The sequence below is a fragment of the Mus caroli genome, chromosome 17, assembly GCF_900094665.2.
Source record: "Mus caroli chromosome 17, CAROLI_EIJ_v1.1, whole genome shotgun sequence".
Classification (NCBI taxonomy): Eukaryota; Metazoa; Chordata; class Mammalia; order Rodentia; family Muridae; genus Mus; species Mus caroli.
In genome coordinates this window covers 28997713-29013190 of record NC_034586.1, presented here as the reverse complement: position 1 = coordinate 29013190, position 15478 = coordinate 28997713, and the positions used below count along the sequence as shown (strand labels likewise).

Here is a 15478-nt window from a genome sequence, read left to right as displayed (position 1 = left end):
TGGGCTAGGTGGCACAGAAGGAACTTGGGGAAGTTGCCAATTTATTACTGGTCCAACTTCAGATCCACACCATGAGAGGGACCCCATGCCTGGCACTGCCTGGAGGGTCAGGAGTCAGAGGCTGGATAGTCCAGCCACCTAGGATAGAACAAAACATGACCGGCAAAATAAAATAAAATAAAATAGAAGTTTCCTGACCCCCAATATTTAACGCATATCTATAACATCAGCCCACGCCCAGATCTGACCTCCAGCCTGTGTCCCCTCTACTCATGGCCCCTCTTAGCCTGAACCCCATACATTCCCTCAGATCTCTGATGCTTCAGCCTCACATGAGCTCAACCTACACTCTCTGACCCAGTGAGTTCCTGCAGGGTTGCATTATTGGTCCATCTAGAACCTAGGGTTCAAGAAGGAAGAAATCGATCTCTGCCAGGCTGTGCAGCTGTTGGGCGTGGGGAGGGGAGGGGAAGTGCATTTCAGAGCCTCACAGTTCTGCATGCTGTTACCCAGACTAAGCCTATGACTTTCAGTCCAGTTCCATCCCTTTAAGGTTAGACCCGCCCCCACTCGCCTTGGCTGCCTGCCCAGGCTTGGAGGTTGGGCTGAGGGTTGGAGGGATTGGCTGGTTCAGCCCAGCTGAACTTCCCATACAGCTTCCGGCTGGTCGGAAGCCAGGGACAAAATATTTTCAGAGAAGACAGGAGGTTGTGGAAGACTCGCTGCTCATAAGAGAAGGTGCCAGGGTGGAAGGCAGCAAGGCGAGTTCTGGCTCAGAACAGGGAGAGCTCTGCCCACAGCTGGAATGGCTGTAGGGAGTCGGCTGTCCTTGGAGACTTTTGGTCTCCTGGAAACTGCGCCCATAGTTTATGCTTCAGGCTGAGGCCCTCTAGAATGCTAACAGTCCTGCCTGTTGTGTTCTTCCTCTTCTCTCTCAATGTTCGTTCTTCTTCCTGCGCTGCCCCCAAGTCCTCCCAGTCTATATCGCTAGCTATATTCCTATCTAGTAAACTGGCCTGTCCCCACCCTTCTCCGGAGCCTCAGAATTTCACCTTCTGTGTATTTGCCCTGCAGGATGCTACAGCCGAGTATGTCCTGGCTGGGAATGGGGCCCCTGACTGCCTCTCCGTGGCATCTACTGCTGCTGGGAGGGGCTTCTTGGATTCTAGCCCGAATTCTGGCCTGGATCTATGCCTTCTATGACAACTGCAGTCGCCTTCGTTGCTTCCCTCAGCCCCCTAAACCGAGCTGGTTCTGGGGTCACTTGGCCTTGGTGAGTGTGGCAGTAGGTAGGTCTCTGGGTAGATGTGTTTCCAACGTGTTTGGAAAGATACTGTGGAACTTGGGTCAGGAGAGGCTTGGAACACAGGACAGTAGAGAAGTGAGGGAAGACATAGGGAGACCTCTCAGCCCCAGCAGCCACTCCACTCTTGTCTTGCCTCTCCGGGATCCGAGGCCTTTCTCCTTTCCTCCCTTCCTTGCTCCCAGCCTGCTTTAGGTCACATTATGATCAAAACTCATGATCTGAGGTCTCTTCCCCTCGTGAATGTAAATCTGCTCCCAGGATGGGCAGCACAGAGCAGGGACAGCCCCAGTCCATTCAATTTCCACTGAAGAACTTGAGGCTTCAGTGCATCATGCCCAAGATCTGGCCCCTGCCTAGTCCATCCTTGTCCTTGGGCTAGTGTCTGTACCTCTCTGGACTGCCATTTGCCGCGGGACACTGATGGGCAGAGAGAGATGTGAGTCGTATCTCTTCCCTTAAACTCCTCGGGCCCGATGCTTTCTTATCTTGCTCTTCACTCTCAAGAACCACCAGTGGACTCTTATTTTCCAATTTGAGCAGTAGTTGAGCTTTTTCGGTCTTGTTTATGGTACTGAGGTGAAGCAAGCTCTTGGCCACTGGGCTGCATCCCAGTCTGACTGTTCTTTTTCACCAGGGACCCTTCTGGCCTCTCCAGTTGTGGTTATACTTCCACTGGCCCCATTCCCAGTGCCCCTTGCTCTATGCTGCACTGGTTCCCTACTGCCAGAGTCACACTTAGCATTTCAGTGTCACCTGTAAGGGTGTCACCTCCAATACCATCAATTCAAGCGCTGCTTTCTCCCATAGCCCCCTTTCCTCCCAAAATCTGTATTCACGTTTGTCATTCCAAGTTCTCTCAGGACCACTTTCCTCTCTACATCACAGTTCTGCTGCTTCCTGCCAACCTTCCTGATGAGTTAGAGCTCTGTAGAACAAACCAATAATATGTGCACACATGTGCGACAGACACACACACACATACACACACACACACACACAGGCGCACACACACAATTTGTTAGAGTGGCTTAAAATCAACAGGGCCTGAATAGTTCAACAGTGGCTATCTGTGCCCTGGAGAGAGCACAGTAGTTGCCAAGTCTATGAACCTGGATGCCTCAGCAAGCCCGGTTGGATGCTCAAAGGACTGGAAGTTCCACAGAAAATTCTGATCTCCAGGTCACAATGGAAGGCCAAAGAAGCAGAAATTAATGTCATTAAAGATGGGCTGAATGATTCATTCAGGATGCAGAGGCAGGTGGCTCTCTGCGTTCAAGGTCAGCCTGGTCTGTAGAGTGAATTTCAGGACAGTCAGGGTTACATCTCAGACACTCTGTTCCCCCCCCCCCAAAAAAATAGATAGATGCAGTTATGTGGAAGAAACAAAAGGCCAGAGGGGCCAGCAACACTTTTTTTTCCCTCAAACTTTTTTGTATCTGAGCCATCCATCAGAAAGTGCAAGATCTACTCAAGATCTTCTCTCCTTAGTTGTTATACTTTTTTTTTTTTTTGGTCTGAAAATATCCTCACAGACTCATCTTGAGGGTTGCCTCTTAATCCCAGACCTTATCATATTTACAATCAAAATTAACCACCCGAGTCCTCATCTTGTCATCATGACCCCAATCACAGTCCTTCTACTATGGTTAACTTATCTCTATCAGTACAATAACAAAGTCAGAATTCCACCTGGTGTAGCTATCCTACATAGAGTCAGTACTACAGTAAGCCTCTTGAAGAATACTTAGTCTTTGAATAGCCCTTAATGTAAAAAATGATAATACAGGATTACAATACTTAATTACATTTACATTGTGATAGTTACAATGTGATAATTACAATTAACATTGTGATACATTGTAAAGAAATAGAAGAAAAATACAAATGTCTGCTTAATGTATGTGTATCTATGCACATATTTTTAATTTATTAAAATTAATTTTAACTGTGTGCATGTGTGTGTGTGTGTGTGTATTCCCAAATGAGCGCATGTGCCCTCAGGAGACAGGGCATCGGATCACCTACTGTAGCTAGAGTTGTAAGCCACCTGGTGTGGGCACTGGGAACTGAACTCTGTTTTTCAGAAAGAGTGTTCTTAACTGCGGAGCCACCTCTCCAGCCCCTGCAGAAACCTATTCTTAACAAAGTGGGAAAGAACTACTCATGACATAAATTACAATATTTGTCTCTTTAACTTGGCATGAAAGTCACATGTCATTAGCTATTTTTTAAAGATTTATTTTTAATTATATGTGGGAGGGGATATGTATACATGAGTGTAGGTGCATGCAGAGCCCAGCAGAGGGTGTCATTTCTCCTGCAGCTAGAGTTACAGAGGGGTGACTATGAGAGGCACAATGTAGGTATCCTGCTAGGCAGATGAAGTTAACCACTATGCCCGCACCGCCCCCCCCCCCCCCCCATTATTTTTTTAGCACTTCTAGCTTAAATTCCCAGCAAGACTCATGGCCTGATATCTCCTATTGATTATTTTTTCTTTATAGATATTTAGAATCTTTACTTTGTAGGAACTCACCTATCCATACTTTTTCATTTCTTCTCCACAGCAATGTTGGAGAATGTGATAAGACTGGAGACTTCCCTTCCCACCTCCAACATACTTCTTATGACCTCTGCCAACCTTTGCAGGTCTGTCTACAAGACCTGGTATTTGAGAACCTTAAAGAGCAGAATGGACTATGGTCTCGCACACAGTAGACAGTCTCAGTTCAGTTCCAGTGTATTTCTATACACAATGAAACAAAGAGAGCAGTGCTCCAAGGAAGGTTGTTTGAGTTCAGAAAAAACATGTAAGGAAACACATAAATACTAACAGAGCAGCCCTTTCCCACAGAGCAGCCCTTTCCCACAGCTTTCTCAGGACAGAACAGTTTAACTACACTTGACTGGCACAGAATATATACACAGAGTATATCTGGGAAGGCCTGAGACCAAGGCAAAAGGCCAAATACAATTTCAGGGTACACTGAGAACAGCACTTAGCATATCCAGACTGGTTTCCATAGCTATGCTCTGACAGTCAATAAAACTGTACTCTGCTCTTTAAACATGGCAGCCGGGCATGGTGGCACAGGGCTTTAATTGCAGTACTTGGGAAGCAGAGGCAGCCAGATCTCTGAGTTTGAATCCTGCCTGACCTACAGACTGAGTTCAAGGACAGCCAGGACTGTTAAGCAGAGAAACCTTATCTTTAAAAACAAACAACAAAAAAAACCCACCACCACCAACAACAACAAAAAACAAAAACAAAAAGAAAAGAAAGAAAGAAAGAAAGAAAGAAAGAAAGAGAGAGAGAGAGAAAGAGAGAAAACGTCTTATAAATTAAATGTAAATGTGTGTCACAGGAGGCACGAAATCACATCCAAGAACAATCCCGGAAACAAAATGCACGTGAGGTCAAAGGCCTCTGCTTTTCTCCTGGAGTCGCTCTCCCAGTTCCCCAGCATTGCTCACCATGGCTCATTCTTTTGGCCATTTTCTGATGACTGCCTTCTGTACAAAACCTTGCATCTGCTTGCTCTGTCATCTTCTATGGACAGAAACAGCTTCATCGGTTGCTTCCGGTTCCTTCCCTGCTTCTCATCACTTCCAGGTTCCTGGGTGCATCCTATGCCGTCTCTCTCCTCATAGATCTAAACTACACTGAGGTCTCCATCCTTCCAAGAGTTTCCCCTTTTTAGTTACAAGGTGATACCCACCCCTGAGCTCTCTATGGTTCTCGAGTGTCTACTGCAGGCTCCTCCTTCCCTAACCTCTGCATAGAGTTCACTGAAGCCATAACCTCTCCTTCCTCGTCTCACTTTCCCAAGGCTGCATTTCTGCCCCGAGTTCAGGCCCTACGTTGGCCAGCAAGTCCCTCTTGAAGTGAGGTCTAAGTTCACAGCTTTCCTGAGCTAGGAATCAGGATTGGAGCCAACTTGAAGTGTGTGTGTGTGTGTGTGTGTCTTTGTTTGTTTGTTTTAACCTCAGTATAGGGAGGCAGAAGGGTGTGCTGGGGTTGAAGTAAAATACACTATAGGACCACTCTGAGCAGGAAGGAGTGATAAGTTTGTTGAATGAGGAGGGAGGGGAATTAACGAATATCAGCGTTGGGAAGAATCCAATAGGAACAAAGTGAGAGATGCGTGTATGCACAGGGGAGGAGAAAGCGGATACGTTAGAGAGCAACACACCCATTTTTAAATTACACTACTAAGGAAAATGCTTTGTTTGGGTTGGTTCTTCTCCCTGCCCACTTTCCCCTCCGTTTGTTCTGTTGTCTTCTCCATCCCCTACATTAAAGCCTTTTCATTTTTAGGTCTCACGGGCCTGGTTATCCACATTTTCACAATTTCACCTAAGCACAGAAATTTAATAGTTAGAGGCTAGGATCCACAGAGAAGATACTGTGTTCATCTGTCTGTGTCTGGGCTACTTCACCTAACACAGTTTTTCTCAGTTCCATCCATTTCTAGACAAAATGTAATTTTCTTTGTATCTGAACAAAATTTGATTGTTTGCATCTCACATTTTTGTTAGCCATTCATCTGTGGATAAACATCTTAGCTGATTCCATTCACTTGCTACTGTGAAAAGATCAGAGATAAACATGGATAGACAAGTATGTGCCAAGTATATGCCCTTTGAGTATATGCCAAGGAGCGATACAACTTTGCCATACGGTACTTGAGAATTTCTTTGAGAAGCCTCCACACTGATTTACACAGTAGATGCTTTAGTTGCCCCTACATTCTCATCAGCATATAGTGCCACACTTTTTTATGTGCCTTGTGTTTTGTCTGTAAGTGTGTCTGTGCACATGTTTGCATTACCTTCGGAGGCTGAAACAGAGCATTCATCCCACCGGAACAGGAGTTGCAGACAGTTGTGACCTGCCATGAGGGTGCTGGGAATGGAACCCCGGTGCTCTGGCAGAGTATCCAGTACTCTCAACCACTGAACCATCTCTCCAACCCCAGTCACTTGTTTTCTTGATGGTAGCCATTCTGACAAGGTGGAGATAGAATCACAAAGTACATTTAATTAGTTTTTCTTTAATGGATTGAAACATTTAAAAATACTTTAACATATTTACAGGCAATTTTCTTTTGCATCTTATTTTGAGACCTGTCCAGTTTGTTGGTCCTCTTACTGATTGGCAGGGGTGCAGGTCCTATTTATTCATCAAACCACTGTTTAAGGTAAGAGACACACAGATGAAGAGACTGAGAGGCATTCAGATAGAAATATGAGTACAATAAGGGAGACATATAAATAACCCAGCTGTGGCTCAGCAAGAACCGTAGATTATTGATCAAGTAGAAGGGGTGAGAGAGGCGAGGAGGGACTGGCAGAGTGGGACGACACCTTTCTGGGGCTAGCAGCAGATTTCTCCTTTCCCAGATGAAGAACAATGAGGAAAGCATGCAGTTCATAACACATCTGGGCCATGACTTCCGTGATGTCCACCTCTCTTGGGTTGGACCTGTGTACCCAATCCTGCGACTCGTCCACCCGAACTTCATTGCTCCCCTGCTCCAAGCCTCAGGTATCTCTCAGGCACTGCTGTCTTCCCTGCTTCTTCTCCTAGTCCTTCTCACACCTACACAGACCAACCTAAGCAGGGGATGAAGCCATATAGAACAGATGTCATGACTCTGTCACCAATCTTCTGGATGAGACTGGACAATGTCTTGGGTCTCCCATAGTGCTGAGGTCTGTTTGGGTAGTGAGAGAAGGAAGCTCAATCTAATCAGAGAAAAGGAATCTATTGTCTGGGGGTGTAGCTCAGAAATAGAGCACTTGCCTGCTCTAGACATGCATAGGTTGCATGCATAGCACTGAAGACAGTGTAAAGGGTCTATTGTTATTAAGGTCAGAGAGGGAGGTCTCCAAGCACAAGTGAAGAAATGTTGTAAAGAATGGCAGCCGGGACCTGTATTTCTTAGTTCTGTTACGTTTTTCTTTGTGGTGGTTTTACTTTTCTGCTGTACAAGACGGCTACTAGAAGCTCAATATCCTCAGAAAAGTCCATGTAGTTTGGGAAATATTCTAGGGTCCCTTTAAATTTGATTTGAGTTTCATGAGAGGACCGGGTACTTCCTCTAATCACTGCTGCTTGGTTCGGGTGGCCTAGCCACCTTTTCAAGTACTGGGATTGAGACTGGGAAGGTGTGAGGTACTTGATCTAAGAGACTGGATTCCGCCCCTCAGTGCAAATGCTGGTTACAGACAGATGTTGCATCTACAAGTTGCACTTGATTCAGATAACTTGCGACCTGAGAAGACACCGGTGACGTGTGATTAGTCGCCTTTCTATGTGATAAAACACTATGACCAAGACCACTTACAGAAAGAAAGGTTTACTTGGGGCTTACGGTGGTTCCAGAGGGATGAGTCTCTTACCACTGCAGTGCATAAGTACAGTGGCAGGTAGGGCAGATAACTGAAGCTGAAAGCTGGGAGCTCAGATCTCACACCATCAATTGGAGGAAGAGGAAGTTGGCATCTATCCCCAGTGACTCACTTCTTCCATCAAGGCCATGTCTCCTAACCTGCCCCAGTATCACCACACTGATGACCAAGTATGCAAATCCTGAGATATGAGAGCCATCTCATTTAAACCACCACAACCTTAAAATACTGCCTTACAGAAAAAGCTAAGGATAGTGGTATGCACTTGAAACCCAATACTGAGAGGTGGAGACAGGCGGATCCTGGAGCTCACTGGCAAGCTAGCCTTGTCAGATTGGTGAGTCCTAGGTCCCAGTGAGAGACCTAAAAACAAAACAAAACAAAACAAAACAACAAAACAAACAGAAGAACAAGGTAGATGTCTCCAGAAGAATAACTCCTGAGCTTGGCCTTTGGCCTCCTCATGCCCCAACACATATATCTTTCAAGCAAGCAGATTATATAGGGAAGGAGAGAAATAAAAGTCCGTCAATATTTCCAGAGCTTGGATTTGCCCCTTTGGTCAGGTGACCACCTGGGGTTCATGGCATTAAATTCTGTGGAGCTTGGACAAGACATTACCACAGATGTTGAGTTCCGTTAGTGTCTGCGGTCTGTCTTCCATTCTTCTTACTGTTGCCTGGGCTGAGAGTAGTTACCTCAGGATAAACAAACCATTAACTGTGTATTTACAGATCTGTTTACAATGTGTAGGTTTCTTTCCTCAACATGGAGTGAAACTGTTTCCTTCTAATAGAGAATATGAAGTCCCCCTATCTATCTCTTCCATCTCTACAATTTTCCACTGTTATTAAAAATTGTTATATCTTGCTGGGTGGTGTTGGCATACTCCTTTAATCCCAGCTCTTGGGAGGCAGAAGCAGGCAGATTTCTGATTTCAAGGTCAGCCTGATCTACGGAGTGAGTTCCAGGACAGCCAGGGCTACACAGAGAAACCCTGTCTCAAAAACCAAAACCAAACCAAACAAAAGTTATGTCTTATAAGGCCCATTTGACATAAAAGCTTTTGCCCTATGTCTGAGCGTCCAGCTGATTGTTAGGTTCTTCCAGTTAAGTGGCTCTCCCAGCAGAAGTCTGTGTGTGTCCAAGCACATCACCTACACTAGTAAGTGATTGTACCAAAACGAATAGAGGAGGGACTTCAGGAAGGCTTTTTCATGGCCAGTAACATTCAGGAGCCATGAGGTTAGAAAAGTCAGATCAACAACCTCTATCTTTTGTATATCAAAGACAATTTTATTAACTATTTTAACCTTTTTATTCGATTTAGATAATTTTAGCACAGCCTACATTTTTGGCTGTTGAACTATTTATACTTTTTTTGGAACAGTAGTAGTGAATTGTTTTTTCTATTTTCAGTTTTTGATCTGAAGGAATTTGAGGTGAAATGCTGGACTTGGTGTGAAAAGTCCTGATAGATAGATAGATAGATATGGATATGGATATGTCTAAAAGAAATATAAACAACATACAACCAGGAGCCGAGCATAAAAGACATTTAGTTGGTACCATGTACCATGTGCATAAACAAGTTTTTTGTTTGTTTTGTTTTTGAGTTTAGAGGTCCTCTCTTATTTTTCTCCTTGTTATTTGTTATTTGAGAACTTTGTACAATACATATTTTATCATATTCATCCTCCTCTAATTCCTTTCCAATTTAACCCTCTTCCCTACCCACCTAACCCTGTGTCCTCTCTAAGAAAAGAAAAATGTGATCAAGTAGTTTGTGCTGTCCACATACATGTACTCTTCTTTCTTTCTCCTCCTCCTCCTCCTCCTCCTCTTCTTCTTCTTCCTCCTCCTCCTTCTCCCTCCTCCCTCCTCCTCCTCCTCCTTCATCTTCTTTTTGAGACAGGATTCCTCTATGAAGCTCTGGCTGTCCTGGAGCTACTCAGTGTGTAAACCAGGGTGGCCTCGAACTCACAAAGATACACCTACGTCTCACCCCTATCTGAGGAGCTGTAGTAACTGAGAGCTGCTTGGGAGAGGGGTTTGTCTTCCTCCTCCTCCTCCTCCTTTATCTTCTACATGCTAAATTAGATTTGTTCCTGTCATTTTATGTGGTTTTTTGCCTGCATACAAGTATGTGTACCACATGCATGCTTCCTGCCCACAGAGGCCAGAAAGGGCATCACTAGAACTGGAGTTATGAGCTGTTATGAACTCCATGTGGATGCTGGAAATCAAACTTGGGTCCTCTGCAAGAGCTCAAAGTGCTTTCAAGTGCAGAGCCATGTCTGTAGCCTCAAAACCGTTTTCTTACATTAGTAGCCTCTGGTGGGTCACTCCAGTAGAAGAACCACTCTAAAAAAATATTTATTTGAACTGAGTTAGGTGACACATACCTTTAATCTCAGCACTGAGGAGGCAGAGGCAGTTGGACTTCAGTGAATTTGAGACCAACCTGACTTACATAGGACAACCAAGGCTGTTGAAAGTGAGAAAAAGAGACCATGTCTCCAAAAAATAATTTTTAAAGGATTTATTTAATGTATGTGTGTGTGTGTTTCTGTGCACGTGCCTGAGTGGATATTTGTGCACCACATATGTGTAGGTGCCTCTGGAGACTAGATCAGGCTGTCAGATCTCTTCACAGACAAGTGCAACTTGTTTTTCAGCTTCAGGAGTGAAGCTGGAAAAACACGGGCCTGTGAATCACATGGAATCAAACCCATGCTCACTACAAGAACAAGCAGATATTCCTAACTACTGAGCCATGTTTCCATCCTGAGAATCATTTACAAAATAATAACCACTTGACCAATTAATTTTGGAAGAACTGGCACAAGTGACTCCATTTTCCTTGTTGACTTTGAGACAGGGTCTCACTGAGAAGCCTCACATTCATGGTCCTCCTTTTTAACCTCTTAATACTGATCCCAGTATACAAGCGTGAACCTCCATGCCCAACACAAATTTATTTTTATTTTGGCATCCTTTTATCTTTGACCACATTTTCTTGTTTGAGTTGGTTTGGTTTCTTGATTAACCATCTGGTGCTTTGGTCTCAGTTGTCCTTTATCACCAGGAAGAGATCTGTTCCAGTGGAGGCAATTGAGTGATGTCAGGAGCTAGTATCAACAAAACCCCTTATGACCAGTTGTAACCAACTAAAAGACTTGCAGTTGCCATCCTAACCCGCTGGGGTTGCTATTCACAAGGCTCTTCTGAGGCCATCTGTGTATCAGATATTTACATTATGAATCATAACAGCAGCAAAATTACAGTTATAAAGTAGCAACGAAAATAGTTCTATGGTTGGGATCACCACCACATTAGGAAACTAAGGGATTGCAGTGTTAGGAGGGCTGAGAACCACTGGGCTGGGAGGGCTGAGCACTCCACCTAAAGCCCATTTGTAAGTTCAATTTTGTTTGCAAGTAGATGGTGTTCTGTCCAGGCATTTTTAAAGAACTACACAGTTTCTTTTATTTATTTTTTAAAGATTTATTTATTTTATGTGAGTACACTGTAGCTGTCTTTAGACACACCAGAAGAGGACATCAGATCCCATTACAGATGGCTGTGAGCCACCAGGTGGTTGCTGGGAATTGAACTCAGGACCTCTGGAAGAGCAGTCAGTGCTCTTAACCACTGAGCCTCCTCGGTTTCTTTTATTGGGAATTTTACTTCTGCAAAATGTCAACTGACAGCACAGTTTGATGAGAATTAAAAATACAACCAATAGCAGTAAATATTTAAAGAAAACTAGTTTAGTAATTAGGGTCATTTGTTAAAAGTGGTTGTCAGTCTGTTTATTTAGACAGTTTCTCACAGGTCCTGGTTGCCCCCAATTTTGCTATGTAGCAAGAATAACCTTGAATTCCTGATCCTTCTATGTTCGTCTCCTGAATGCTGGGATTAAAAGTGTACACAGCCACACTATGTTTATGTGGTTATAGGACCGGACCTTGGGCTCCTTGCATGCTATTGCCTAGAGTTTATCGTCTGAATTACACCCCAGCCCCTGGTTATAAATTTTATAGAGAAAGGCTAGAACTATGGAAAACAACAATTAGATAACCCTGGTTAGAGTTTTGCAACATGCCCAGCAATCAGCAAAATAAAATCAGCAACTGGAACCATCTTAAAATAAACTTACTTATAAAGTTGAAAAGAGGTGGTTGGGGAACTGGCTTAGTGGTGAAGGACATTCACTGCTCTTGCAGAGGACCTGAGTTCAGTTCCCAGCACCCACATGAGGCAGCTCACAACCACCCATAACTCCAGAATCGAGGCATCTGATGCTTTCTTCTGGCCTCTGTGAACACCTGCGCACATGTGCCGTACAAACCACACAAGTAAAAACAGCACCAAATAATCTTTTTTTTTTTTTAAGAAAAAGTTGTAAATACATCCTTAAATAAACCTTGAGTTTGTCAGGACTCAGATTTTAAGTAGTTAAAAGCCTGACAAAGTTAAGATAAAGCATGCCTTCATTAAACATAAATTTTTATTTTTAGTTGGTTTTGTAAATGTTACCAAGAACAAATCAATATCTTAAGAGAACCGCATTGATTTAACCAGAGAACTAGATTTTAGTTGTACATTAGCCTACTGAATTTTTACCCCAGGAAGTCTAATTACCTTCAACCACCATAATTACTATCTTTAAGGAAGATTCTTTTCAGCCTGGCAGTATGGCATTTGCTTCAGAGTAATATTGCTCACCCACATTTTACTGAGCTGCTTAGATTTTTGTTTAAATTCTGTTTTACACATTTTTCCTTTGTTTCACTAATGTCTGAAGGTTACAGAATCTTACATTCCAGCAAAGGCTGGCAAGCTAACAAAGCCTTCAGTGATCTTGTGTAGTGTCTAAACAAGAAGGCCTAAGAGAGGGAACCAAAATCTTTATGCCAACCTAGTAGTTACAGTAAGAGCTACAAAAGACATCTGTTACCCTGAAAACAGTGGGAGAGAGCAAATATCTGACTTTTTATCAAATAATTAAAAGGTAGAGACTGTAAATCTGCCACTCATTCAAATTCAAGATCTTTAAGGCCAGATGAAATTTTGTTGCAAACTGTTATAGATACATAACGATACATAAAAACAATCACATTAGGACTGGGGAGATGGCTTGGCAACTAAAAGCACTTATGGGACAAGCCTGATAGTTGAATCTCTGGAACTCACTAAGAGGAAAATGACAGAAATGACTGTACAAATTTGTTCTCTGGCCTCCACATGACTAACACACACACACACACACACACACAGAATAAAAAAGTTCAAAACAATTCCATGAATTCAGAGTGCACTCTTAACTGGGAACAAGGTTTAAATGGATACTTAATCTTTCCCTAGTTTCAGATCATTGACTAAAAACCATAATTTTAAAATAGTATGACAATTAGAGAAATATCTAATGGCCTCCACAACCCCACCCCCATAATGTAATACATACAGTGACCAAAACTTTTATAGTAATAGATCATTTTATTTTTCTTATCAGATAATAAACTTAATCAGGACAGTTGTGAAGATATTTTTCCCTAATTGGTGGTCACCAGAAATGGAGTATATTACACGCATTATACCAAGATAACAGACAGAATTGTAAACTAGATCAAACCAACAGAACAGAACAGTACCTTTAACCTGATGCCTCATGTGCCGTAACCCAGAAGAAAGAAAAATCTGCACTACAACACATTTAGAAAGCAGAAGCTAAGCTGGACGGTGGTGGCACACACCTTTAATTCCAGAACTCAGGATGCAGAGGCAGGCAGATCTCTAAATTTGAGGCCAGTCTGGTCTACAGAGTGAGTTCCAGGACAGCCAAGGCTACACAGAGAAACCCTGCCTCCAAAAATCAACCAACCAACCAATCAATCAAACAAACAAAACAACTTTCTTGGTTAGAAAGCCAAACAAGTTGTAACCCAGGAGCAAAACTGGAAGTGTTGAACTCAAGTTGCTATAGGAAGTGACAGGAGTGTCAGGAGCTGGGGCAGTGAAAGTCTTCAAGTGAGTGTAGGACCCCAGGTCTAGGCAGTCTTTGATAAGTCAGTGACTAATTGGAGAGTCCAAAAAGCCTTCGGGCAAAGGTACCAGAGAGTAACCAGAATACTGAGATTCATACTGCCTATCATCGAGAATGCTAATGAGAGGAAGTTATAATTTAATCTTTAAATTGTGCTTTATTCAGAGAGCCTATCATCTGAGATGACAGAGTTCTAAGATTCTAAAACAACAACTGCCTTTCATCTCGGTTCCAATCAGCACATTTATAGTGGGAGGGGTGGGCAGGGGAGATGATGGTGGAGGAACAAAAGACTGGCATCCCAGCCTGGCATCCCAGAGCTCAGCCATGTAGTCAGCTGCTTCCCTGAGGTTCATGGGACTGGTACTGCTCTCCTTACCACATCCTATGCTTCTCCATTATTGTACAGCAGGGTTCAGGCATTTCCTTGGATATTTCAAGTGCTGAGAGCCAAGGACTCCCCATCCTCCAAGTTACCACAGGGCGCTGTCCCCATGGAAGCACCAATTAGATCTGCTACTGCCCCCTCCAGCCCCAGGCTCAATGACACACAGCTGGACCCATCTAGGCTATAGTGGACTCTCTGCTCACCCTCTTCCTCCAAAATCACCCTTCTGCTTCAAGTCCCAGTATTTAAATGGTTTGGAACAATGAATAATGGGGCATCCTTCACATGTCATGTGCTTTCCTCAGCCTCTGGCTCCTCAGTCAAGAATTCTCCATCTTGCCAGAATGCTATTGGAGGTGACAGGAGTTAGGAAATGTCTGGACCATATTTAAATCTTGTCTGAGGTGTATCTGAAGGGCACAATTTGGTCATACCAGACTGCCAAATGTTCATGATTGCCTATTTTGGGGTAGCCAAGGAAGACCATGTGTGTTGTGACCATGACAGGTCATGATAACATGTGTCATATGTCCCAGGATGTCTCAGGTGAGATCAGAGGTTTACAGTAGACACTGTGTCCTAGGTTTCCAGGAAGATTGGTAAAGTGTTGTGCTGGGTTCAAATGTGGAAGATGTGCTAGACAAAGTAGGACCCCAGGAAGGCATGATGGGGCGTGTGTGCCATGTTAATCTGACATTTGCTCTACCTGCTGCTGCAGCCTGGTCTGGCCCCTTCTGGTTTCCCTGCTTATCCCTGCTTTCTATGTCTTTGTCCCCCTCCTTGTCATGCTGAGTTTGGGGAGGGAAGTGCACAGCCCTGACTGAGGGTCTCTACCCCTCCTAAAGTCCATTGCCTACCTTTTCCATGGCTCTCGATTGTTCTTCTGTGTGTCAGCTGCTGTTGCACCCAAGGAAATGACTCTCTATGGCTTCCTGAAGCCTTGGCTGGGTGAGTATCTGAAAGTGAGGGCCACTGGACTCCCTTGAGGGTTAAGGGAGGGCACTACCCTTGCCTACTGTCATGGCTGCCCTTCCAGGGGATGGGCTCCTGATGAGTGCTGGTGACAAGTGGAGCCACCACCGACGCCTGCTGACACCTGCCTTCCACTTTGACATCCTGAAGTCCTATGTGAAGATTTTTAACCAGAGCGTGAACATCATGCATGTGAGTTTCTGGAACCCAGGGCCCTACTGGAGCCTTGTAGAAAGGGACGTGGTTTCAGATGTAATCAGCAGATGTGGGTCTGCTAAGATGCCTTTGGGACCACAGGGGCCTCCTCTCCCAGCCTCTCCTCTCCTCTCCTCTCCTCTCCTCTCCTCTC

General features: G+C 44.1%; 1 protein-coding gene across 2 annotated transcripts in view; it reads left to right on the top strand.

Moving 5' to 3' along the window:
* Positions 1-659: 659 nt before the first annotated feature.
* The window catches only part of LOC110312367 (cytochrome P450 4F6), a 22424-nt gene continuing 7605 nt past the window's right edge, over positions 660-15478 (top strand). Inside the window, exons 1-5 of one of the 2 annotated variants that reach the window (XM_021185912.2) lie at positions 660-761; positions 1075-1273; positions 6710-6854; positions 15052-15105; positions 15194-15321. In XM_021185912.2, coding sequence (XP_021041571.1) covers positions 1076-1273; positions 6710-6854; positions 15052-15105; positions 15194-15321 — 525 coding nt within the window. In that variant the 5' untranslated portion in view covers positions 660-761; position 1075. The remainder of the gene's footprint in view (positions 762-1074; positions 1274-6709; positions 6855-15051; positions 15106-15193; positions 15322-15478) is intronic. The other variant, XM_021185915.2, reaches the window with a different exon arrangement.